This window comes from Scyliorhinus canicula, chromosome 22 (assembly GCF_902713615.1).
Source record: "Scyliorhinus canicula chromosome 22, sScyCan1.1, whole genome shotgun sequence".
NCBI lineage: Eukaryota > Metazoa > Chordata > Chondrichthyes > Carcharhiniformes > Scyliorhinidae > Scyliorhinus > Scyliorhinus canicula.
This window is the reverse complement of record NC_052167.1, coordinates 3,523,796-3,548,846: the sequence shown is the minus strand read 5'-3', so window position 1 is coordinate 3,548,846 and position 25,051 is coordinate 3,523,796. Positions and strand designations below refer to the sequence as shown.

Sequence of the window (25,051 nt, the reverse complement as noted above, 5' to 3'; positions counted from 1 at the left end):
CTCCATTTCTTATTCTCCTTCCATTAGTCGTTCAGCATGTCTATCCTCAGGTTGTCCGAATATAAAAGCAACTTACTTCGGATGCTGGAATCTGACACAGGAACATAAAATGCTGGAGAAACTCAACCCATATTTTGTCAACTGGCCAACCTTCAGGACCCATGCCACATTTGCTTACCTTCAATGGGAAAGCGGAGCCTGCTTGGTCTTCACAATCTTGTGGTGATATGCATCATTGTAAATTCACAAGGGGTTAACGTAAATACACTACAACTAAGTAAACACTAGAGGGAGCACAGGAGATGTCATGACATGCAGACATACAGCTAATGAACACATAGAATAGGACACGGCCAATGGGCAGTCAAGACACCCAGAGGTGGCACTACCACAAGGGGGCAACCCATATATAAGGACAGGTGACACTTAGAGAGAAGGGCAGATGAGAAGCATCACACCCACCGCATGGCTTAGTTAGATTGAGTTACTATAGTTAGATTAACAGGAGAGTCGAACTCAAGTAGGAAAATTGTTAACTGTTCAATAAATATGTTAAACCTACCTCCAAGTCTGAACCTTCCTTTGTCAGAGCATATATTAAGGAAGCAGCTTATACTACATGAAGAAGCATAACACAACAGCTTGGTGCTCATGATCTTACTTGAATCAGGTTCAAAGGAGAAGAGGGCAATGTGCATATCAGGTGCAGACTTCAACCAGTTCCTTTGTGCCGTCTTCATCTTTATGAAAATGGAAAATCCAAACTCGCACATGTATGTCGTCGTAAAGGGCAATAGCAACATAATGCTGTTTTACTCAGCACTGGATACTCCTGGGAAATTCTACACCAGAATGCTGACAGCCTCATAGGCTTTTAGCATGTTTTAATGCCCTGTCACAGGTCAGGTACAGTAGTGTAGTCTTTTAATTTGGAGTTAGCTATAAGGTTTATTTGAAAATAAATTTAGAGTACCCTATTAATATTTTTCCAATTAAGGGGCAATTTAGCGTAGCCAATCCACATCTTTGGGTTCTGGGGGCGAAACCCGGGCAAACACAGGGAGAATGTGCAAATTCCACACGGACAGTGACCCAGAATCGAACCTGGGACCTCGGCGCCGTGAGGCAGCAGGGCTTACCCACTGCGTCACCATGCTGCCCTGGAGTCAGCTGTAAGTTAATAACTGACTCTGGGGTCTCAACCTCAAAAGGAATTTGTCACCCACACCTCTCTTTCAAAATCAGAAACTTCTCTCATTTGCCAGAACGTCTCTGCATATAACATACATGGGCTTTACATCCTTATTTGCATTGCCATAATTAACAAAACCATACCTCAAGAAATCATCGTTATACTACTTTGTTCCTGAGTTAAGTTTCTTCTTTGTAGGCTGTTAATCAGTGGCCCTGGACTCTGTACAAAGCTAACATTACTCTGTCTGGCCATGAACTCTCCTGGGCAGCTCTCTCCAGCAGATTCTATTGGGAGAGCCTGTCCAATAGGTAAACTGCCTATTTGAGTCTCTTACATTTAAGGAAACCATGCATCTACACAGTTCACTTGCCTTGCTTGCCAGAAGATGTAAATTGGAAGCAACTCCGCTCAGTGATTTGACGCCAAAGGCACGCACCTGGTGGACATTTGATGTCAAGTGTACATGCAGGGCACATGACCTGCTCTCTGCTGCCACTTCTGGCCGGAAGACTGCAAGCAGCCTCATTTGTTTCCACCTCAGGGCCACTTCAGTAATTCTCTCCGATGGCGTTAATCGCCAGTCAATAAGATCATGGCTGATCTTTTTGTGGACTCAACTCCACTTACCCACCCGCACACCATAACCCTTAATTCATTTACTGTTTAAAAATCTCCCTATCTTTTTTAAAAATACATTTGGAGTACCCAATTCTTTTTTCCCAATTAGGGGGCAATTTATCATAGAATCATAGAATTTACAGTGCAGAAGGAGGCCATTCAGTCCATCAAGTCTGCACTTTAAAGAGCACTCTACTTAAGCCCACACCTCCATCCTATCCATAACCCAGTAACCCCACCTATCCTTTTAGACACTAAGGGATAATTTAGCGTGGCCAATCCACCTATCCTACACATCTTTGGACTGTGGGAGGAAACTGGAGCACCCGGAGGAAACCCATGCAGACACGGGGAGAACGTGTAGACTCTGCACAGACAGTGACCCAAGCCGGGAATCGGACCTGGGAACCTGGAGTTATGAGCAACAGTGCTAACCGCTGTGCTACCGTGCCTAATTAGCGTGTCCAATGCACCTACCCTGCACATCTTTTTGGGTTGTGTGGGTGAGGCTCCTGCAGACATGGGGAGAATGTGCGGACTCCGCACGGACAGTGACCCAGAGCCGGGATCGAACCCTGGATCCTCAGTGCCGTGAGGCAGCAGTGTTAACCACTGCGCCCACCATGCCACCCTAAAAATCTACCTGTATTTGCCTTAAAAACAAAATGATGCAAAATGGTTATTGGTTGGATTTAAGGAGAGACACTTGAGGGGAGGAAGCAGGGCCATTGGGAGGGGAGGAAGCAGGACCATTGGGAGGGGAGGAAGCAGGACCATTGGGAGGGGAGGAAGCAGGACCATTGGGAGGAGAGGAAGCAGGACCATTGGGAGGGGAGGAAGCAGGACCATTGGGAGGGGAGGAAGCAGGACCATTGGGAGGGGAGGAAGCAGGACCATTGGGAGGGGAGGAAGCAGGACCATTGGGAGGGGAGGAAGCAGGGCCATTGGGAGGGGAGGAAGCAGGGCCATTGGGAGGGGAGGAAGCAGGACCATTGGGAGGGGAGGAAGCAGGACCATTGGGAGGGGAGGAAGCAGGACCATTGGGAGGGGAGGAAGCAGGACCATTGGGAGGGGAGGAAGCAGGGCCATTGGGAGGGGAGGAAGCAGGACCATTGGGAGGGGAGGAAGCAGGACCATTGGGAGGGGAGGAAGCAGGACCATTGGGAGGGGAGGAAGCAGGACCATTGGGAGGGGAGGAAGCAGGGCCATTGGGAGGGGAGGAAGCAGGACCATTGGGAGGGGAGGAAGCAGGACCATTGGGAGGGGAGGAAGCAGGACCATTGGGAGGGGAGGAAGCAGGACCATTGGGAGGGGAGGAAGCAGGGCCATTGGGAGGGGAGGAAGCAGGACCATTGGGAGGGGAGGAAGCAGGGCCATTGGGAGGGGAGGCTGGTGTGTGTGAGCCACAGACAGGGGGCTTTTTGTGCTAACTGGGCTCCATGCGGGGCACCCACACAGCCCTCTCTGTGCAGACTGGGTTTAGAGGGTTGGAAAGTGGTGGTTAAAGCAAATGCAATGCAAAAGCAATGACCCGCGGTTGCTGCCAAGTGGGGTGTGGAAAGTATCGGCTTCCGGGTTAGTAATGGGAGCTTTGCGGCGCTGTGCGATGGAGAGCCGGGGCTGCATCGTGTCTGCCGGCTGGCAGCGGCCGAGCGGCGGGGCTACAGCTCTGCCAGCGGCGCTGCCCCTCGCCCAGCGCGGCTGCAGCGGGCTTCTCCTGGATGGCCAGCGGGGGCTGGTGCTGTGCCACGGGCAGCCTTTCCTGCCTTTCCTGCAGCGGCAGGGTGTGAGTGACCAGCCCTTCCTGCTGCCTGGGGCATTCCATAGTCAGCTGGAGATCCAGGTCTACCTCCCTGGGCATAGCCCCAGGGGCAATGCCAAGCCCCCCCAGCTGTCCTTAGCCCCCAGCTCTGCACTGGCACCCCAGCTTGGGTCCAGTGCCCCCAGTCCGGAGTGGGCACTCGGCTGCCCGGCGGAGATGCTGTTGGTCTTCCCTTGCCCAGAATTCCAGGACATTTTCCAAACCTTATTCGACAAGTCAGACAAGTGGTATTTCCACAGTGAGGACAGGGGGCAGGAGGAGGTCCAGACCGAGCCCCTGGAATTACTCTGGTTCGCCTTGCTGCGGTGCCCGGGCTGGGCTGGTGATGCCCTTGCAGGGAGTGCCCTGCGGACGGTGAGGAGCGAACATTTGAGGAAAGGGCAGTCCCTCTTCAGCTGCGCTTCACCCTTCTCCTCCTTCTGCCCGGAGATCTTCATGAACACCATCAGCAAAGGAATCGTGAGCAATCTGGCTGGAGAGAGGAACGCAATGATTCTGACCGATGCCCGCTGCCTGCCCGGGACTGAAGGAGGTGGCGTTTATGTCAAGTCTCAAGACGGGTATTATTTAGCCGGCTTGATCGTGGCACCGCTTTGCTGGAAAGCCAACGAGTGGGTTGGACTGACATTGGTGTGTTCAGTTAGCTGTATGTTCGATGCTGTCAGAAGGATTTTGAATGGATTTGACAGAGGTGGCAAGAAGGTGCCATTTTGCCCAGTATCTGGTCACCTGCCCCTGGCTAACCCAGGGTGGCAGTGTTTAACTCGGCTGCTTGATGCAGTTGCTCTTCTGCAGTGTGGTAGAGTTTGGGGGTCTGGGGTGATTATCAGTCCCAGGCTCATTCTGACATGTCGACACGTGCTCGGCCAAGCATCGACTGTCAAAGTGAAGATCCACTTGCACTCCGGCAGGTAGGTGCCTCTGTGCGTACCCGGACCGTTTTGTAAAATTCAAAGGCTATCGGGGGGTAGATTGGAACCTAGAGAATGCCTATAGGGCAGAAAGAGGCCATTCAGCCCATCGAGTTTGCACCAACCCATGGACCCACTTCCCCGTCCTATCCCCATAACCCCACCTAACCACATCTTTGGACTGTGGCAGGAAACCGGAGCACCCAGAGGAAACCCACGCAGACAATGTGCAAACTCCACACCGACAGTCACCCAAGGCCGGAATCAAACCCGGATCCCTGGCGCGGTGAAGCAGCGGTGCTAACCGCTGTGCCGCCGTGCCGTGGAATTAGAAACTCAAACAGAGCAGCCAGAGTCTGGCAGAGTGGGCTCGAGGGGCCGAATGGCCGACTCCTGCTCCTTTTCCATATGTGTTATCTCCGGACATGTCGTTCCTGCAATGTTGGCATCTTCTTGGCCCGTGATTAGCAACCTCCTTCATTGTCAGAGATTGTGGGTTCAAACGTCTCTCCGGCACTTGAGTGCACAAGAGGACTTTTGGAAAGGCCCCACAACAGTGAGGAGCACGCATCAGAATCTGGGAGATACTGCCCATAAATTCAAAACAATGATCAGAAAATCCAGAGCAGTCTATTGGTGAAATTCCAACAATGGGCTGTTTACCTACAATCACCACATTTCAAAGTAGTTCATTATCCAACAATACTCCCATTTATACAGCATTTCTAATGTAGTAAATCATTACAAACAAAATTTGAGAGCAAGCCACGTAAGGAGATAGTACGACAGGCAGCCAATAGCTTAATCAGAGATTAAGAACATCTTAAAAACATCTTGGGCAGCACGGTAGCATTGTGGATAGCATAATTGCTTCACAGCTCCAGGGTCCCAGGTTCGATTCCGGCTTGGGTCACTGTCTGTGCGGAGTCTGCACGTTCTCCCCCTGTGTTCGTGGGTTTCCTCCGGGTGCTCCGGTTTCCTCCCACAGTCCAAAGATGTGCAAGTTAGGTGGATTGGCCATGCTAAATTGCCCTTAGTGTCCAAAATTGCCCTTAGTGTTGGGTGGGGTTACTGGGATAGGGTGGAGGTGTTGACCTTGGGTCGGGTGCTCTTTCCAAGAGCCAGTGCTGACTCGATAGGCCAAATGGCCTCCTTCTGCACTGTAAATTCTATGTAAAAGAGGAGAGGTTTGGGGAGGAAATTCCAGAGTTTGGGATCCAGGTTGCTGATTGCTTGTTTGATTGAAATCAAGGATGTGCAAGGGGCCACAATTGGTGGTGCTCAGAGATCTCGGTGACTTGTAGGTGGTTCTAGTGCCAGGAAAGGGTGAGACCGCGGAGGGATTTGAATACAAGGATAAGAAATTAAAAATCAAGGCATTGATAGACCCGGAGCCAGACATTGGAGGTCAGCAAACACAAGGTTTATTTTTAATTTCTCCAATTAAGGAGCAATTTAGCGTGGCCAATCCACCTACCCTGCACATCTTTGGGTTGTGGGGGCAAAACCCACGCAAACACGGGGAGAATGTGTCAACTCCACACGGACAGTGACCCGGAGCCGGGATCGAACCCATGTCCTCGCTGCCGTGAGGCAGCAGTGCTAACCACTGCGCCACCATCCTGCCCTAATCATTTACAGAGTTAGAGAAACAGATACTGTGAAGGCAGGAGTTTTGGCTCCTTGCTGGGGTAGAGTTTCACAGGCACTCAGCTCCCCTCTGACACCTTACTCAAATGACTATAAATAAGGCTAGTGTGGAAATGACTCAATCGCATCAATAACTTGTCCAAAATGGTTATATCAAAAGTTATGACACAACTTTCTAAAGTTTCAAAATGACATTTTTGAGGTTGATATTAAGTCTTCCTCTTCTCCTCTTCCTTCCTCGTGGTGTTACCTCCTATTTGGCATATGACACCATGCCCAAAAGGTCGTTTATTTGTGAGCCTCCGTAGTAAGTATCGTCAGAGTCCAATCCAACTGCAATTTAGAGTCTGGGGGGTGGGGAATCAGGAGCTGAAACCCTGGCCGACTCGGCCCATCCCAAATCCACCAACACAGCTGCCTAACTGAGGTCAGCCAAACCCGTTCAGAGTAGGCTACGTATCCAGACACCCCCTGCTCTCGCTGGTGATTGGACTGGTAAAGTTGATACAGGTTGAAAATTAGTTTTCATTTAACTCTTCTCTATGTTTCCCCACAGCTGCCTTGCATTAACCGGAACAGTGTTGTTTGCTACAAAAGAGAATTCAGCCTATGACGTGGCAGTGGTGGAACTGGAAGAAGACCTGCTGGCTGTTGAAACACCTGCTGTTGCATCTGGGTTTAGCACAGGTAAGGAAAGGACAAGAAATAGGTTGACATAAAAAAAACAATTTAGTAGCCAGAGTTAAAAAATATATACATTTGGGCCAAGCATTTGATATTCTGTAAATTCAGTTCTTAAGCATCCACAGGCAGCACCTATTTGTAGGGCGGCGCAGTAGCATAGTGGTTAGCACTGTTGCTTCACAGCTCCAGGGTCCCAGGTTCGATTCCCGGCTTGGGTCACTTGGGACTCTGCAATTTCTCCCCGTGTCTGCGTGGGTTTCCTCCGGGTGCTCCGGTTTCCTCCCACAGTCACAAAGATGTGCAGGTTAGGGGATTGGCCATGATAAATTGCTCTTTGGTGTCCAAAAAGGTTAAGTGGATTATTGGGTTACGGGGATAGGGTGGAGGTGTGGGCTCAACTAGGGTGCTATTTCCAATGGCTGGTGCAAACGCGATGGGCTGAGTGGCCTCCCTCTGTACTGTAAATTCTATGATAAATTCTATGACATTACAGTCTCATTTTATTGGCAATTTGAAATGAGTGGTTTTTTTTACAGCCATGACTATCTGGCTGATTATTTATTTCCTTTTACTTTGCGTTATGGAGTCTTTTATTTTTTTATGAGTTCTTGTTTATAGACTGAGTATTTGTGGGTCTGTGAATCTGCTGTTGAGGTAATGGAGTGGGTTTTAGTACAAGAAGTCAGGAGCCAGGCTCAGTTATAAATGGTACTGATATGGAAACTGCTGCATATTGGCTGTGGTACATTTAACTTTCTCCCAGACAGTCTACACTGTTGATATGCTCACTACCTGATTGTGAAACAGGGAACTCCCCCCGAGTGAATGCATAAACGGGCCAGAGTTGAGAGTCATATTGCATTGGGCCGAATGAGGGACAAAGACACCTTGCAGAGTTTAGTTAAACCTTATCTCCCCGTCACTGTGTGAGAACCCATTTATACAAGGGAGTGTTTGTTATCGGTTAAAGTTTACATTTATTAACTGGGCAGATTGTGTTTTTTTCTGAAGAGTGCAAGATTGATTGATTTGAAAGAAAGGTTTCACGTGGTGAACACAGTATTTGTGCTGAAGTTGCAATGTATATATTTTTTTCAGGGTGAGAGAGAGGTTAATGTTGAGGAATGAGACACTTTGAGGATTTTGCGCCCAGTGCCAGGTAGAGATATACGGTTCAGGTTCAGTTCAGAAATGCCAACAAACCCCAGCTGCAGACTCAGCATGAATAGCTCGTCTCCGTATAATCTGCCAGGATAAGAGGTGGATTTAAGTATCAGGAGCCAGGTCACGGACACAGCAGAATCCAAATTAAAACACAGCTGTGTAAAATGGCCTTGAGTAAACATGCCAGTAATGCTCCAGGCTGGGAACACTACTGCACAGCAGTCCCCAAAAACCAACTTCACAATCGGGAGTGCCTCCCTCCCATAACTGTGTTATGAGGTGCAAAATACTCGCAGAGCAACAAGAATGTAAGAAGGACTGGAATTTATATGAAATATGTTTAACAGCCTCAGGCCACACCAAAACACTTCACAGCTTTTTTCAGAATAATAGTCTTTATTGTCACAAGTAGGTTTACATTGACACTGCAGTGAAGTTACTGTGAAAAGCCCCTAGTCGCCACACTGTTCGGGTACAGAGGGAGAATTCAGAATGTTCAATTCACCTAACAAGCACGTCTTTCAGGACTTGTGGGAGGAAACCGGAGCACCCGGAGGAAACCCACGCAGACACGGGGAGTACGTGCAGACTCCGCACAGACAGTGACCCAAGCCGGGAATCGAACCTGGGATCCTGGTGTTGTGAAGCCACAGTGCTACCCACTGTGCTACCATGCCACCCGGCTGTGGTTGATATGGACTGTAGGAAACGCAGCTGCCAGTTTACACACAGTAAGCGCCCACAGACTCCCAACATATTCAGGACCAGACCATTTGGTCCGAGGGGTGAATATTGATCAGGGCACCAGGGAGAACGTGCCACGGGACATTGAACGTCCGCCTGAGAAGCCTCGGTTTAGGGTGGCACCTCCCATTGTGGAACAGGCTCTCAGTACAGGGCTGGAGTGGCAGCTTTGATTTTTGTGCTCAGTTCCTGGACCGGGACTTACACCCACAACTTTCAAGAGATGAGAATGCAAAGCCACAGCTGACGCCTAACGTGGGTTTTATTGGCTGAGTGAAAGCTGTCTGTCAGGAAAGAGGAAACACAGGGAGGTTAAACTCCCAGCTGAGTGGTGCAGTCAGAGCCTCTGTGACAATGAGGGAGGGCAGTGTGCATTGTGAGGCCCAGAGACGAATGTTGGCATGGAAGAGTGACACTTGGGCTTGCCGACCCTGGAATAGAAACTGAGAAACTTGCTTAGCTCCGAGAAAAACGAGTTCAGGTCGGGAAGCTTCAGTTCCCTTGCAGCTGTTGGGGAGGGGGACTTTACCCCTGCTAACCCATGCGGAAGTGTTGCTCCTCACTTTATCAGCTGGTCGCCATCAGATGCTCCTGGGTTCAAATGCCACTCCGGGGCGCGAGCACTCCAGTGCTGAGAGAATGCTGCATTGTTGCAGGTGCTGCCGTTTGAATCAGGTGCAAAGCCAGGTTCCCGAGCAACATTTCTCTGCAATTAGCAATAAAGACAGGTAAACGTTTGTTTATCATGTCTGGATGGACGGGATCTTGCACTGTTTATGTTGCCACATATTCAGTCTGCTGCACTGCGGGTAAAGGTTTTTAGTTTTTAGACGCTGAAGCACTATTTAAAAGAATGCTTCCCATTTCCCTAGTTGTAAATAAACTTGTAGAATGGATGTCTAGGTGGCAAATTAATTTCAATATTTAAAAAAATATAATTGAAGGTACCCAATTCTTTTTTTCCAATTAAGGGGCAATTTAGCGCGGCCAATCCACCTACCCTGCGCATTTTTGGGTTGTGGGGGCGATACCCACGCAAACACGGGGAGAATGTGCAAACTCCACACGGACAGTGACCCAGAGCCAGGATCGAACCTGGGACCTCGGTGCCGAGAGGCAGCAGTGCTAACCGCTGCGCCATTGTGCCGCCCCGAATTAATTTCAGCATTGACAAGCGTGACAATGTGCATTTTGTTAGAGGTCATGTACCCCTTGGGGAAATAAGAATCCAAATGGGGCAGAGGAGCAAAGAGGTCTGGGGGAACCGGTCCAACCATCTGTAGCAACACGGGTGAACATGGCTGTAAAAACAAAGCCTAGTTTAGGGCTTCCCTTCTGGAGGAACATAATTGAAAACTGGAGTAATGATGTTAAACGTATATCGAACCTGGGTCAGACAGCACTCAATTCTGATCTCCGCATTGTGAAAAGGACATACGATGAACTGGAGTAGGTAGAAAAAAGATTTACAAGGATGATCCCAGAGTTTATAACCATCAGGAAAGATTGAACAGACTGAGGGCTCGAAGTTTTTCTTGGACAGTATTAGATTGTCTGCCTGCTATTTAATTATTTTGACTGACCAGGCTGCCACTCCGATACTGTCCCAAGGTGAATTCCTCATGTCGGGGCTCTTTCCGCTAGCAAGGTAAAGGCTGTGAGGTGACCAGGCAAAAGTCTTTAAAACTATGTAAGGGGGATTGATAAGATAAATGTAGAGAGTATGTTTCCATTTGTGGGGAAAGTCCAAATCTGGCATCATAAATACAGAGAGAGACTAATAAATTCAATAAGGATTTCAGGAGATATGTAAGGAGTGATGAGAATGTGGAACTCATAGAATTTACAGTGCAGAAGGAGGCCACCCGGCCCATCGAGTCTGCACCGGCCCTTGGAAAGAGGACCCTACCCAAGTGCTACTGTGCCGCCACTGCATGGAGTGATTGAGGTAAACAGAATAGATACATTTAAGGAAAAACTTGCTAAACACACAAGCAAGTATGGAATAGGATGATCTGATTGGTTTAATTGGGTTTTGGTGGTACACGATCATCATAATAATCGCTTATTGTCACAAGTCGGCTTCAATTGTTACAGTGAAAAGCCCCTAGTCGCCACATTCCAGTGCCTATTCGGGGAGGCCGCTACGGGAATTGAACCCGCGCTGCTGCCTTGTTCTGCATTACAAGCCAGCTATTTAGCCCGCTGTGCTAAACCAGCCCCAAGGGTTGAACCATCATTTGGGTTGAATGGCCTCTTTCTGTGCCGTACATTCTGTGCAACACCTTCAGTGAAGCTGTGTCTCTTTGCCAACAGGAGAGGATGTCTGTGTCATTGGCTACGGGGTGTTTGGCCAAAGGTGTGGGCCTTCGGTGACTGCTGGAGTTCTGTCTGCTGTGATCACTGTGGACAACCAGCCTGTGATGCTCCAGACAACCTGTGCAGTCCACGCTGGGGCCAGTGGTGGGCCTGTTTTCAGAGCGAACAGCGGAGAGTTGCTGGGTAAGGTTGGCTGCCATTGTTTAATGGTTAGAGTTTGTAGAGCATATATTTCAGTCAATTATTTGAAACATTGCAGGGGTGTTATTCCTGGTGTCCTGTTCAATATTTATCCTACATTGGTAGGAGTGGTTTATAGACCCCATAAACAGGAGCAACGTTGTAAGAAAAGGAATAAATCATCAAATAATAGGAAAAGAAAAGGGCAAGATTTTTTTTTTCATTTTTTTAATACAATTTTTTCCAATTTAGGGGCAATTTAGCATGGCCAATTCACCTACCCTGCACATCTTTTTGGGTTGTGGGGGTGAAACCTACGCAGGCACGGGGGAGAATGTGCAAACTCCACATGGACAGTGACCCGGGTCCTCGGCGCCGTGAGGCAAGAATAGAGCAATAATTATGGTGACTTTGATCTTCATGTTGATTGGGTTAATCAAGTTGGTACGGGTAAGAGGCAGCACGGTGGCGCAGTGGTTAGCACTGCTGCCTCACGGCGCCGAGGACCCAGGTTCAATCTCGGCCCCGGGTCGCTGTCCGTGTGGAGTTTGCACATTCTCCCCGTGTTTGCGTGGGTTTCACCCCCATAACCCAAAGATGTGCAGGGTAGGCGGATTGGCATGCTAAATTGCCCCTTAATTGGAAAAAATGAATTGGGTACTCTAAATTTATTTTTTTTAAAGTTGGTACGGGTAGCTACAACAACAAAGTCATAGAGTACATTAGGGATAGTTTCCTAGAGCAATATCTCATGGAGCCAACCAGGGTACAGATTATCCTGGATCTGGTAATGGGTAATGACACAGGTTTAATAAATGACCTCAAGAGTAAAAGATCGCCTAGGAAGTAGTGAGCATAACATGATGGAATTTAATATTAAGTTTGAGAGTGAGGAACTTGGGTCGGAAACAGCTGTGTTCAACATAAATAAAAGGAATTACAATGAAATGAGGTAAGAGTTAGCTAAAGTGGACGGGGTGGAAAGATTAGCAACAAAGACAGTAATTAAGCAGTGGATTCTGGAGAAGTACCGGAGGGTTGATAAACTGCCAATGTGAAACCCCTATTCAAAAAGTGAGGGAGGCAAAAAGTGGGTTACTGTAGACCGATTAGCCTAACATCTATTGTTGGAAAAATGATGGAATCAATTATTAAGGAAGTAATAGCAGTACATTTGGAAAACCATAATCTAATCAAGCAGAGTCAGCGTGGCTTCACGAAAGAGAAATTGTGTCTGATTCATTTCTTAGAGTTTTTTTAGGAAGTCTCAACCAGAGTGGATAGAGGGGAAGCAGTAGATGTGTTGTATTTGGGACTTCCAGAAGACACTTGACAAGGTACCTCACAAAAGGTTAAATAATAAGATATGAGCCCTTGGTGTTGGAGGCAGTATATTGGCATTGATAGAGAATTGGCGAATAGGCAGGAAGCACCGAGTTGGATAAGGTGTTATTTTTCAGTCTAAGAGTCGGGAAGTCTCGCTGCAACTGCAACAAGTACGTGTGAGACTGCATCTGGAGCATAGTCAGCAGTTATAGCCCCTTATTTAAGGAAAGATATTGGGTGTGATTTAACAAAAAAAAACAGGGTCCCTTCTGGGAAGAAATCCAGGACTCGTTCATGGTGTTTTTGCACCAGGAACGCCCCCACTATCTAACAACACTCTGTTTTTCTTTCAGCCCCCTGGCAGGGAACGCATATCCTGCACTGAGGAACTCCGACAAGTGGAAGAGATCGGGGCGCCATTTCAAAATGGCACTCTGACCTCTCAACCTGCCCAAAGCACCAGCTCACCTGGCCAGAGGCCTTTTTTTTAAATTTAGAGTATGCAATTATTTTTTTCCAATTAAGAGGTAATTTAGCGTGGCCAATCCACCTACCCTGCATATCTTTATGTTATGGGAGCAAAACCCACGCAAACATGGGGAGAATGTGCCAACTGCACACGGACAGTGATCCAGAGCTGCTAAATTGTCCCTTAATTGGAAAAAATGAATTGGGTATTTTTTTTTAAATTTAGTGTACAGGGAGAAGGTGCAAATTCCACAAGGATAGTGACCCAGAGCCGGGATCGAACCTGGGACTTCGGCGCCGTGATGCTGCAGGGCTAGCCACCATAAATTGGGTATTCTAACTTTTTTTTTTAAATGTCACACGAGGAATTTTCTTTATAGTTTAATCTATAAAAATAGTGTTAATGTTTATTTTCAGTTGGCTTTTTACGGTAAAGGTCTTTAAAGTTGAAATCTCGTCATATGATCTTTTCAGTGGATCCCTGGAATTCCAATATCTTTTTAAGACTTCTCAGTCTTTAGAGATAGTAACATTGTTCATTTCTGCTTGTATGTGAGTTGGCTGCCTTGTTCCTACATTACAACAGCGTTCACACTTCAGAAAGTTTTTCTTGGCTGTTAAGTGCTTTGGAACGCCCTGAGGCTTAGTTTGGCGCTATACAAATACAAGGTTTTTTTGTTAAAGTGGTTAATGACACCTTGCTGTTCCGTTTAGCTGCATCATCCTCCTCCATACATCCCCCCCCACCCACACACTTTGCAAGATATTGCATTGTTGGCATCTTTCAAGTTCCACGTTAATTTGAACGTAGAAGTATCCTCCAGTATCAAACCTGTATCATCTTTCCATACAGGAATTGTATCCAGCAATGCCCGAAACAACAGTGCAGGAGCCACCTATCCCCACCTAAACTTCAGCTTTCCTATCACCGTCCTGCAGCCTCTGCTCTCTGCCTACGACCAAGTGAAGGATGCTTCGGCCTTTGAAGGACTGAACAAAGTGAGTGATCGACTGCGTGCAGTTTGGAGGTTCCAGGACACCTTGTCAGCTCCTGAGAAGAGCAAACTGTGATTCTTGAGGTCCCAGAAACATTTGGGAGTTTAATCCAGTAGACAGGGATTTGGTTTCCCCATTTACACAGAAGGTGATCCGGACTACACTCGAACCCAATGTGCTATGATAACCTGATCTTTTTTTTTAAATTTAGAGTACCCAATTCATTTTTTCCAATTAAGGGGCAATTTAGCGTGGCCAATCCACCTACCCTGCACATCTTTGGGTTGTGGGGGTGAAACCCACGCGAACACAGGGAGAATGTGCAAACTCCACACGGACAGTGACCCAGAGCCGGGATCGAACCTGGGACCTCGGCGCCGTGAGACAGCAGGGCTAACCCACTGCGCCACCGTGCTGCCCTATGATAACCTGATCTAAGTTAAGTCCCAAATCCAAGAAACATGGAGATAATCACAAGGCAGCAATCTCATCCCTGATACCTGGACGCTGGCGATAAACTGTTTGAACTTTGCTTTCTTACTGTTCAATGTGACTTAAATCTTTCAACAAGGTTGTTGCTTCGGTTCTGAATATTTTGTTTAAGACATTATCATGAATCTCTGTTAAGCAGCACGATGCCCTCATGCCTAAATTCACCTGAGGAAGGAGCAGTGCTCCGAAAGCTAGTGTCGGAAACAAACATGTTGGTCTTTAACCTGGTGTTGTAAGACTTCTTACTGTAAAGTTATAGAGCAGTCCTCTGATCACGTGACAGAGGAGGAAAGGAAAGGACTCGATGATACAGAAGTTTGCATTTTCTCCAACTGTCAGATTAAAATGAGTTAAACTGAATAAATTGTACCAAAAGGTTTTGTGCCTGCATGTCCTGGCTGCCTGGTGTTCTTTGGAGTTGGTGATAGATATTGGGTACACAGAGGGAGAATTCAGAATGTCCAATTCACCTAACTACATCTTTCGGGACTTGTGGGAGGAAACCGGAGCAGCCGGAGGAAACCCACGCAGACACGGGGAGAACGTGCAGACTCTGCACCGTGACCAAAGCCAGGAATCGAACCTGGTCCTGTGAAGCATCAGTGCAACCCACTGTGCTACCCTTACAGTTGAAGGGGGAAATATAGTGAGTGTTGTGCAAGGGGTCCCTTTGACAAGGTACCACATAATGGAGAGGATTGAGGGGTATGCAGAATAGCAAATTAGAATCAATGGTAGTAGGGAATGAAGTACAAACCAAGGGAATGTGTTGGCATAGTCTCTGAACTAGTATTCAGGACACCCTGGGTAATGCTCCGGGCACCCTGGATCAAATCCCACAAAGCCTGGAGAAGGAATATTCATGGAGCGTTGCTAATGTACATCAAGGTACTTCGTAAGTGACTAAAGGCTTGGTCAATAATTGGTTATGGATTATTGATTTAGAACATAGTACAGTGCAGAGGGAGGGCATTCGGCCCATCAAATCTGCACCGACCCACTTAAGCCCTCACTTCCACCCTATCCCCGTAACCCCTCCTAACCTTTTTTTGGTTACCAAGGGCAATTTATCGTGGCCAATCCACCTAACCTGCACGACTATGGGAGGAAACCAGAACACCCGGAAGAAACCCACGCAGACACGGGGGAACGTGCAGACTCCACACAGACAGTGACCCAAGCCAGGAATTGAACCTGGGACCCTGGCACTGTGAAGCCACAGTGCTACCGTGCTGCTTGTTGATAGCAGAGCCTCATGCTCTGACCCCATTCCAAGACAGCCAATAGGAGTGGATTCACAAACGGATTCCTTCCCCGACCCCAGTCCTCTACAGGCATAGTCTGTACGCTGGAGAGACACGTTTCAATCTTAGTAGGTACTATGTAGCCTCTTTCTAAACTGCTTGGGGTTATTCTACAGTAAAAAGGCTTTTTAATGAATTGCCATAGATCATAAAGCGTGAATTTTATTTTGTTAGATGGTCCACATCCTCCAAGGTTGATGAGGAAGCTGTACTCAATTACGTGTAAATGATGCAAGAAAAAAAATTAGAACACTAGTCCCATTTGGTGATGTTAGAGGTATTAATACTGCCCTAGTGGGGGAAAGGGTATAGATTATACTACTGATCACACCAGCTCGTCTACAAACAAGTTTTCCCAAAGACAAAAATAGTCTTTGGGTGGCTATAGTTTCTGAAGCTCCTTTAAGATAATATGGTCACAAGTAGGCTTACATTAACACTGCAATGAAGTCACTGAAAAACTCCTAGTCACCATATCCCAGCAGCAACACCCAAACCACCAGGTTTAAATTTAGCCACTGCATATAGTAGCCTGGGCGAGTGGGTGCAGGTGACAGCAACATTAGCAAGTGTTGACAGGCAGAAAATAGATTTGTTTTTATAAATTTAGAGTACCCAATTATGGGATAATTTTGCATGGCTAATCCAACTACCATGCACATCTTTTTTGGGTTGTGGGGGTGAGACCCATGCACACAGGGAGAAACGTGCGAACTCCATGCAGTCAGTGACCCAGGTAGATTGAACCCAGGTCCTCTGTACCGTGAGGCAGCAGTGCTAACCACTGCAACCCTAGAAGATCCAGTTGTTTATGCTAATGGAAAACTGGCTTTGCCATTGAAGAGAGAAAAATTGAAAATCTAAAGAGCTGGACAATTGAAATTAATTGCTGTGACGTAGATCAGAAACGAGTATAAGTTGTTGTTAAAACCCTCAAGCACTTGGACACCAAGAACAGCAGTGAAATAGATCCATGGCCGACTCAATTCTTAATGTAAACCAAATGTATTAAAACCAGGAACAGGTTTTAAACAAAAAAACTGCAGTGAAATTTCACCTCATTTGATTAAAACTATATTAAGCAATAATAAAAAAAAGCAGAAATGTTTCATGAAAAGTTTTTATTTAAAGAGTACAAACTATATTGAAGAACAAAGTATCAAAAAACATTATTGTATGCAAATCAATTAGAGTCCTTCCAATAGGCTGCCCTGCAGACCTCCTTGCTCCCCCAGTTAGGGGGATTAATTCAAACTCGTGAACACATAGCACCATGTCTGTTACCGAAGCCTCCTGACTGAGAGATAACAAATAGCCCCTCGGTCAGTACCGAACTAGCTCCATCGGAGGGTTAACACTGCACTCGTTTGAGGAAAGTAACGTGTACAAGTTCCCACTTTTAGTTCTGAGCTGGTGTGCAGCGTTAAACCTGGCTAATGAATTGGCCTTTTCTTTTTTTGGGGGGGGTCCCAGTTCTGTCAAGTGTCCTTATCCAACCCACCAACTCAACACTCTTCAATGAAGATCTCAGTGGAGCTGTATAGTTTTCTCTTAATGATTCGGAAGTGTGGGCTGAGTCGGAGCGCCTGGCTGTACCCTGGGGTGAACGAGGGACCCGAACTCAAGAGGTCCTGGATTTTGGACCACAAGCCAGCTTCCAGCCTCAGGACCAGGGCAAGCTCAAAGGTGGGAGGCAGGCTGCTGTCCACCACGATGCGGTCCACTTCCTTGCAGCCATCCTGGTCCTCCACACTCAGGTGCAGCACTGCGCCCCGCAGCCCGCACGGCTCCCCCGCCGCCAGGCGCAGCAACTCCTCCGCCACCTGCCCAGTCAACTGGTCCGGGATCAGCAGCTTGAAACAGTGAAGGGCACTGTGCTTGGCCTCAGTCAGGCTCTGCTCAATCAACTGGATCACATCAGCGCACAGGAATTCCTCGAAAGGGTCATCAATGATCGAGTCACTGTCTGATCCCAAACTGCCATAATCTGCACCAGAGAGAGAGACACACAACACATTAAAAATCAGACACAGGACCCCAACGTAACTGGAAATTAACAGATCATGTATACACCAAGGTGTCAGTGACACCAGAGTAACTGGAAAATAACTGCACTGGAGACAGACATTAGAAACAAGGAGCAGCAGTGGTGCAGTGGTTAGCACTGCAGCCTCACAGCACTGAAGACACAGGTTCAATCCCGGTCCCAGGTCACTTTCGATGTGGGGCTTGCACATTTCGATTGATTTGATTAGATTCTCTCCATGTCTGCGTGGGGTCTCACTCCCACAACCCAAAGACACGCAGGGTAGGTGGATTGGGTACTCTAAAAACACTTTTAAAAATCAGAAACAGGATTTCAAAGTGACATGGGTGGCTGGCAGAGACATGATGGGCCGATGGGCTTCTTTCTGTGCTGTTCCAAAATAGACAAAAAACATGCACCAGGGACACAAATACCCATTCCCACATTAAAAAGCCAACCCAAAGTAACAAGCAATTAAAGAAAAACCCAATCCAATGTGGAAATCTGCAAAGGGGAATTAAAGCCAGGCAGGGACAAGACCACGGTAAAACAGTATGGAATAAGGAGGGTAAAAGCAAATTACTGCGGATGCCGGAATCAGAAACCAGAAAGAAAATGCTGGATAATCTCAGCAGGTCTGGCAGCATCCGTAGGGAAAGAGAGCTAACGTTTCGAATCCAGATGACCCTTTGACAAAGCTGCTTTGACAAAGGGTCACCTGGACTCGAAGCCTGAGCTCTTTTCTCTCCCTACAGATGTTGCCAGGCTTGCTGAGATTTTCCAACATTTTCTTTCTGGAAGGAGGGCACCATTCAAATGCAATTTACATATTTTAACAGGAGAATCAGGCACAGTACAAACAAAGGACATGAAAGTAAACAGTGGGGGAAAAAATAGGGGCCACAAAATATTTGCAGGATTTGAATAGCCAGGTTTGGAAAGTATCCAGTTTTGATGTTAATGATACATTAAAGATCCTGCAGTAGGTGAAGTGGCAGAAAGTGTTGGGAATAATAAGACCCCCCTCAATCCCCCTTCTGCACAGAACCTCTCCCTCTGCACAGACCCCCACCCTCTGCAGGATCCCCCCACAAACCCCCTTCTGCACAGAACCTCTCCCTCTGCACAGACCCCCACCCTCTGCAGGTTCCCCCCCTCAATCCCCCTTCTGCACAGAACCTCTCCCTCTGCACAGACCCCCACCCTCTGCAGGATCCCCCCTCAATCCCCCTTCTGCACAGACCCCCCTCTCCCTCTACACAGACCCGCACCCTTTGCAGGATCCCCCCCACAAAGCCCCTTCTGCACAGAACCTCTCCCTCTGCACAGACCCCCACCCTCTGCAGGATCCCCCCACAAAGCCCCTTCTGCACAGAACCTCTCCCTCTGCACAGACCCCCACCCTCTGCAGGATCCCCCCACAAACCCCCTTCTGCACAGACCCCCCTCTCCCTCTGCACAGACCCCCACCCTCTGCAGGATCCCCCCCTCAATCCCCCTTCTGCACAGACCCCCCTCTCCCTCTGCACAGACCCCCACCCTCTGCAGGATCCCCCCACAAACCCCCTTCTGCACAGAACCTCTCCCTCTGCACAGACCCCCCACCCTCTGCAGGATCCCCCCACAAACCCCCTTCTGCACAGAACCTCTCCCTCTGCACAGATCCCCACCCTCAATCCCCCTTCTGCACAGAACCTCTCCCTCTGCACAGACCCCCACCCTCTGCAGGATCCCCCCCTCAATCCCCCTTCTGCACAGACCCCCCTCTCCCTCTACACAGACCCCCACCCTCTGCAGGATCCCCCACAAACCCCCTTCTGTACAGAACCTCTCCCTCTGCACAGACCCCCACCCTCTGCAGGATCCCCCCACAAACCCCCTTCTGCACAGAACCTCTCCCTCTGCACAGACCCCCACCCTCTGCAGGATTCCCCCCTCTGCTCAGAACCTCTCCCTCTGCACAGACCCCCCCACCCTGTGCAGGGATTCCCCACAAACCCCCTCTCCCGGGTCCACTGCACTCACCGCTGTCTGCGTCCAGGCCGGGTTCACTCTCGGGGGCTTTGCGCTGGAGCGCTGCCGGCGGGGGAGAACCGCTGCCTCCGGCCAGCTCGGCGATCTTCTGGAGCAGCTTCCCCCAGGAGGAGGGAGGTAGAGGGGGCGGGAGAACGGCGGCGCGTCCGTGGCACATCGCTGCCTTGGAGAGAGAGAGAGAGATGGAGCGGACAGGAGGGGGTTTAAACCGCCCCAATAGCCCCAAATAACCACTTCACCACCCGGGAGCCCAGCGCCGAATGAGCCGCGGCCGCCGCCCCGCCGCTTTATATAGGAGCTGCTGGCCCCGCCCCCAGGCCAGCCCATCGGCCCGCCCACCGCTGGGACCGACCAATCAGCGACGGTGGTGGCCCGGCCAATCAGCGCCTGGGACGGCTCGGCCAATCAGCGCGGTTGGCACGTCCGCCACGTTCCAGAGCCTGCCCCGCCCACCCCTGTCTGGCTGGCCCGCGCCTGCGCAGAACAGCCAGCTTGCCCTGTGTTCCTGGGACACTTTGTTCTGGAACTTTGCAGAACAGAACAGAACACAGGAAACTGTCAGAGAGCAGCATCTGTGTGCAGCCTGGACAAAACACAAATACAAACCACACACACATACAAACAAACACTTTTTCACTTGCAACCCTTCCTTGGCTCTACAAGTGCTGCTTAAGCTTTTCTTTGCCCTAATTATTTTTTTTATCTGGCCTGTCTTTTGTTTGCAGATTTTTCTCGCGTTCTTTGCCGGGGAGTTTTGGTTTTGCAAGTTTGTGCAGGGGGGTGGAACAGTCTATGTGGAGGAGGGAGTGAGGCTGGGGAGGGGGACGGTGAGTGGAGGGGGCACAGAATCACTGGCCAGGCGCCAGCAAGGGGAGGCAGGGCTGTGTTGGGGCATGTTGTTAATCAGTCCAGCTCAGTACAGTATGCAATCCCTGGAGGGGTTTGCAGAAAGCTTTACAACATAATCTGCATGGTAATGTCAAAGTGATGCGAAGCAGATGTGTAGCAGGAAGGGTGGGGGAGACTAAGGGGAGAACATTCAATAGCAATTTTCACATTTTGCATTTTTTTCTCCACTTCAAAAGGCAAAATGCTGCCAGCCTCCCCGTCTGTTGCAATACGCTTTGCAGCTGAATGGCATTGTCACATCAGCTTGCATTGAGAATTAGGAAATTCAGCAAGTTATTATCAGATCTCTGAAGCATCGGCGGGCATTTGGTACAATGATTAATTTTTGAAATACAGCCACTGTGATGGAGACACAGGTGACATTGTCACAGCACAGAAGGAATAAAATGAACGACTTGTTAGATCTGTTCTTACTGGAGCTGGTTGAGGAAGAAATGAATGTTGGCCAAAAGAAGGAATTCCCTGCTCTTCCAACTGAGCCGGAGGGTGTTTAACAAAAATCTACTTGTGTCAGGGAAAGGCAGATGGGGCCTCAGTTTGTTATCTCAACAACAGTAACATACAATTACGTAGCACTTTTAAAATAGAAAAGTGTCCCAAGGTACATCAGGGATACGTAATCAAGATTTTGTGAATGCAGAGACATAGAGGCAGGGATATTAGGATGGGTGAGCAAAAAATTGATCATAGAGATGGGATTTAAGGCAGATTTTCAAATATGCTGTGCTTCACTGGGTCGCACGCTTGTCTATAAGTCTGAAGATCATAGGAACAGGATGCCCTCCAGCAACTCAAACATTAAAATATAGCTTTGTACCCCAATGCATTAGTGAGGTGATGCTGCTCTGTCAGAGCTGCTGACTTTTGATGTTAAAATTAAGGCTGCCCCTGCCCTCTCAGGAGGCAGTAAAAGCACAATTGCAAAATGGATCTGCATGGGTTTCCTCAGGGTGCTCCAGTTTCCTCCCACAGTCCAAAGATGTGCAGGTTAGGTGGATTGGCCGTGATAAATTGCCCTTAGTGACAACAAGGTTAGGAGGGTTATTGGGTTACGAGGATAGGGTGGAGGTGAGGGTTTAAGTGGGTCGGTGGAGACTCGATGGGCTGAATGCCTCCTTCTGCACTGTATGCTCTATGTTCTAGTTCTCCCCAGTGTCCTATCTAATATATATCCCTCAATAACCAGCATTAAAGAGTAACATTACTAGGTCATTATCACCTTGCTGTTTGTGAGATCTTGCTGTGTACATTTTGGCTGCCATATTTCCTACATTACAAACAGTGACCACACTTCAGAAGGAGCGTGCTTTGGCATGTTCTAAAGTCATAAATGCGCTATATAAATGCAAGTTTGAAAGGAGCAGAGTGACTGGAGGGGTTTAGGCAAGAGGTTCTACTTCAGACTAGGCTTCAGAAGGCACACATGACAGTGGTGGAGCAAAGCAAAGGGCAATGGATAGGAGTGGGAAAGGCAGAGAGTTTGCTGGAGGGGTTAAGATGGTGAAGATCAGAGATAAAACAGGGTCTGTCAATAAAGAAATTTAACGAAGATGAGAATTTTAAATTTATGGAGCAAGGCAGCAGAAATTGGTCAGTGAGGAGAGGAGTAATAGAATCATAGAATTTACAGAGCCGAAGGAGGCCATTCGGCCCATCGAGTCTGCACCGGCCCTTACAAAGAGCACCCTACTGAAGCCCACATATCTACCCTATCCCCGTAACCCAGTAACCCCCACTTAACATTTTTTTGGACACTAAGGGGCAATTTAGCATGGCCAATCCACCTAGCCTGCACATCTTTGAACTGTGGGAGGAAACCAGAGCACCCGGAGGAAACCCACGCACACATGGGGAGAAAGTGCAGACGCCGCACTTAGTGTCCAAAAAGGTTGAGTGGGGTTGCTGGGTTACGTCGATTGGCCGGCGATGTGGGCTTGGGTACAGTGCTCTTTCCAAGGGCCGGTGCAGACTCGATGGGCCAAATGGCCTTCTTCTACACTGTAAATTCTATGATTGTTAAAAACATGCTACAGGGTCAGAAGCTGAGCTTCAGGCCAAGTGGAATGCTTTGGTTGCAAAGAATCCAGTTCAGCTTGAGACAATAGCTAGGTGGGGAATGAAATCAGTGGTTGGGGAACATAGATTTGGTGAGAGATCGTTCAGGATTCTGGCTTCAGTCCTCCCAATATTTAGCTGTGGGAAATGACAGAATTCAATACTGGACAAACAGCCTGACAACTAAGAGGAGTGGAAGGTTTGGGAGAGATTCATAGTGTGCCTACAGAACAGAAGGAGACCATTTGGTCCATCGAGTCTGCACCAACCTCAGAAAAAGCACCCTACCACATCCACTCTCCCATATTAATCATGGCCAATCCACCGAACCTCCACATCAGTGTAGGAAGGAAACCGGAGCACCCGGAGGAAACCCACGCAGACACGGGTAGAACGTGACCCAAGGCCAGAATTGAACCTGGGTCTCTGACACTGTGAGGCAGCAGTGCTAACCACTGTTCCACCCGTACATAGAACATACAGTGCAGAAGGAAGCCATTCAGCCCATCGAGTCTGCACCGACCCACTTGAGCCCTATCCCCGTAACCCAATAACCCTCCTCACCTTTTTTTTGTCACTAAGGGCAATTTTATCATGGCCAATCCACCTAACCCTTGGACTGTGGGAGGAAACCGGAGCACCCGGAGGAAACCCACACAGACACGAGGTGAACGTGCAGACTCCGCACAGACAGTGACCCAGCAGGGAATCGAACCTGGGACCCTGGCGCTGTGAAGCCACAGTCCTAATCACTTGTGCTACCCTGCCGCCCAATAGTTAAAGAGATTATCATGGGTGTTTATCAGTTAATATGTAGGAACTGATTTATGTTATCAAGGAGCAGTATGTTGATGAGAGAGGAGAGGGTCAAAGTAACGGTGGGGGGAATACTCTGCGGTTGGAGTTAAGAGTGGAAACAATCAAGGTTTGTCTCGCTGAATGAAACAACAGAAGAAAAATGGATGGATGAGAATGATATGGTTAACAACAATGAAAGCTGCAGCAGAGTTCAAAAGAAATGTGACTCCATGGTCAGCAGAGCATTGGTTGAAACAATATTTTAAAAAAATAAAAAAATTTAGAGTACCCAATTCATTTTTCCAATTAAGGGGCAATTTAGCGTGGCCTGTCCACCTAGCCTGCACATCTTTTTGGGTTGTGGGGCGAAACCCACGCAAACACGGGAGAATGTGCAAACTCCACACGGGCAGTGACCCAGAGCTGGGATCGAACCTGGGACCTCAGCGCTATGATGCTGCAGTGCTACCCACTGCGCCACCATGCTGCCCTTGGTTGAAACCATTTTGATACTGCGGCAGGGACAGAAATTAGAGAGATTCAATTCGGCGCTGAGGACTCGGATTCAATCCCGGCCCTGGGTCACTGTCCGTGTGGAGTTGTTGCACATTCTCCCCATGTCTCCAAAGTCTCAGCCCCACAACCAAAAAGATGTGCAGGGTAGGTGGATTAACCACCTAAGTTACCCCTTAATTGGAAACATTTCAAAACAAAGTTTTAAAAAAATAAATCAGAAAGTTTCAGACATGGAATTGCAGAAGGGATTGACAAGAATTTAGAAAGACATTGAATAACTTTATTCTAAAGTTATCACAGAGGATAACGCAGCACTCCTCCAGTATGGTACTGAATTGTCAGGATGGTTCATTACATTGTAAGTACAATGTTCCTAACCTGTTTCAGGTAACCTAACCTGTTTCAGTTGTTGTTTAACAAATTCCCATACATCGTCCATCCTAATCCCTTGTGCCATATTCCTTCTCTCTAGCGAACCTATTTTTAAATGTTGACGTTATCTCTTCAATCACTCGCTCTGATAATGGACCCAGCAAGCTCAAATCCCTCTGCATAAAGAAGTTCCTCTAGTTCTCAATCCTATATCTTACACCTTGCTATAACTGTAACATTATATTCTGCAGTCTCTCCTTCCTTCCCTATGTACGGTATGCATTGTTTGTACAGCATGCAAGAAACAATACTTTTCACTGTATGCTAATACAGTATTACTGTATAATAATAAATCAAATCAAATCATCACCTCCTTCAGACCCTTTAAACAAATGGACATTCTCTGGAATCTTAATCTGACCATTTTATATATAGTTCAACAAGTACATGAACTCATCAGACTAGAAA

General features: G+C 48.1%; 2 protein-coding genes across 3 annotated transcripts; one reads left to right on the top strand and one right to left on the bottom strand.

Annotated features, from left to right (window-relative positions):
* Positions 1 to 3,212: 3,212 nt before the first annotated feature.
* tysnd1 (trypsin like peroxisomal matrix peptidase 1) lies at positions 3,213 to 14,959 on the top strand. 2 transcript variants are annotated; one of them, XM_038782932.1, is made up of 5 exons: positions 3,229 to 4,546; positions 6,753 to 6,883; positions 11,105 to 11,290; positions 13,935 to 14,255; positions 14,497 to 14,959. In XM_038782932.1, the coding sequence occupies exons 1-4, from the start codon at positions 3,324 to 3,326 to the stop codon at positions 14,150 to 14,152; spliced, it is 1,758 nt and encodes a 585-aa protein (XP_038638860.1). In that variant the 5' UTR covers positions 3,229 to 3,323; the 3' UTR covers positions 14,153 to 14,255; positions 14,497 to 14,959. The 2 variants fall into 2 exon arrangements, with proteins under 2 accessions (XP_038638861.1, XP_038638860.1); XM_038782933.1 differs by lacking the exon at positions 11,105 to 11,290 and having other exon boundaries at positions 3,213 to 4,546.
* A 2,018-nt stretch (positions 14,960 to 16,977) lies between these two features.
* On the bottom strand, positions 16,978 to 20,197 carry ddit4 (DNA-damage-inducible transcript 4). The gene is made up of 2 exons (XM_038782934.1): positions 19,925 to 20,197; positions 16,978 to 17,860 (listed from the first exon to the last, which is right to left on the bottom strand). Exons 1-2 carry the CDS (start codon positions 20,088 to 20,090, stop codon positions 17,379 to 17,381), a joined length of 648 nt encoding a protein of 215 aa, XP_038638862.1. The 5' UTR covers positions 20,091 to 20,197; the 3' UTR covers positions 16,978 to 17,378.
* Between the last annotated feature and the right edge of the window lie 4,854 nt (positions 20,198 to 25,051).

Coding starts and splice junctions, on each gene's coding strand:
- tysnd1 (XM_038782932.1), top strand. CDS start 3,324: ATGCAATGCAAAAGCAATGACCCGCGGTTGCTGCCAAGTGGGGTGTGG. Junction 4,547..6,752: donor ATCCACTTGCACTCCGGCAG/GTAGGTGCCTCT, acceptor GTTTCCCCACAG/CTGCCTTGCATTAACCGGAA. Junction 11,291..13,934: donor GAACAGCGGAGAGTTGCTGG/GTAAGGTTGGCT, acceptor CTTTCCATACAG/GAATTGTATCCAGCAATGCC.
- ddit4 (XM_038782934.1), bottom strand. CDS start 20,090: ATGTGCCACGGACGCGCCGCCGTTCTCCCGCCCCCTCTACCTCCCTCC. Junction 17,861..19,924: donor CGGCCTGGACGCAGACAGCG/GTGAGTGCAGTG, acceptor TCTCTGGTGCAG/ATTATGGCAGTTTGGGATCA.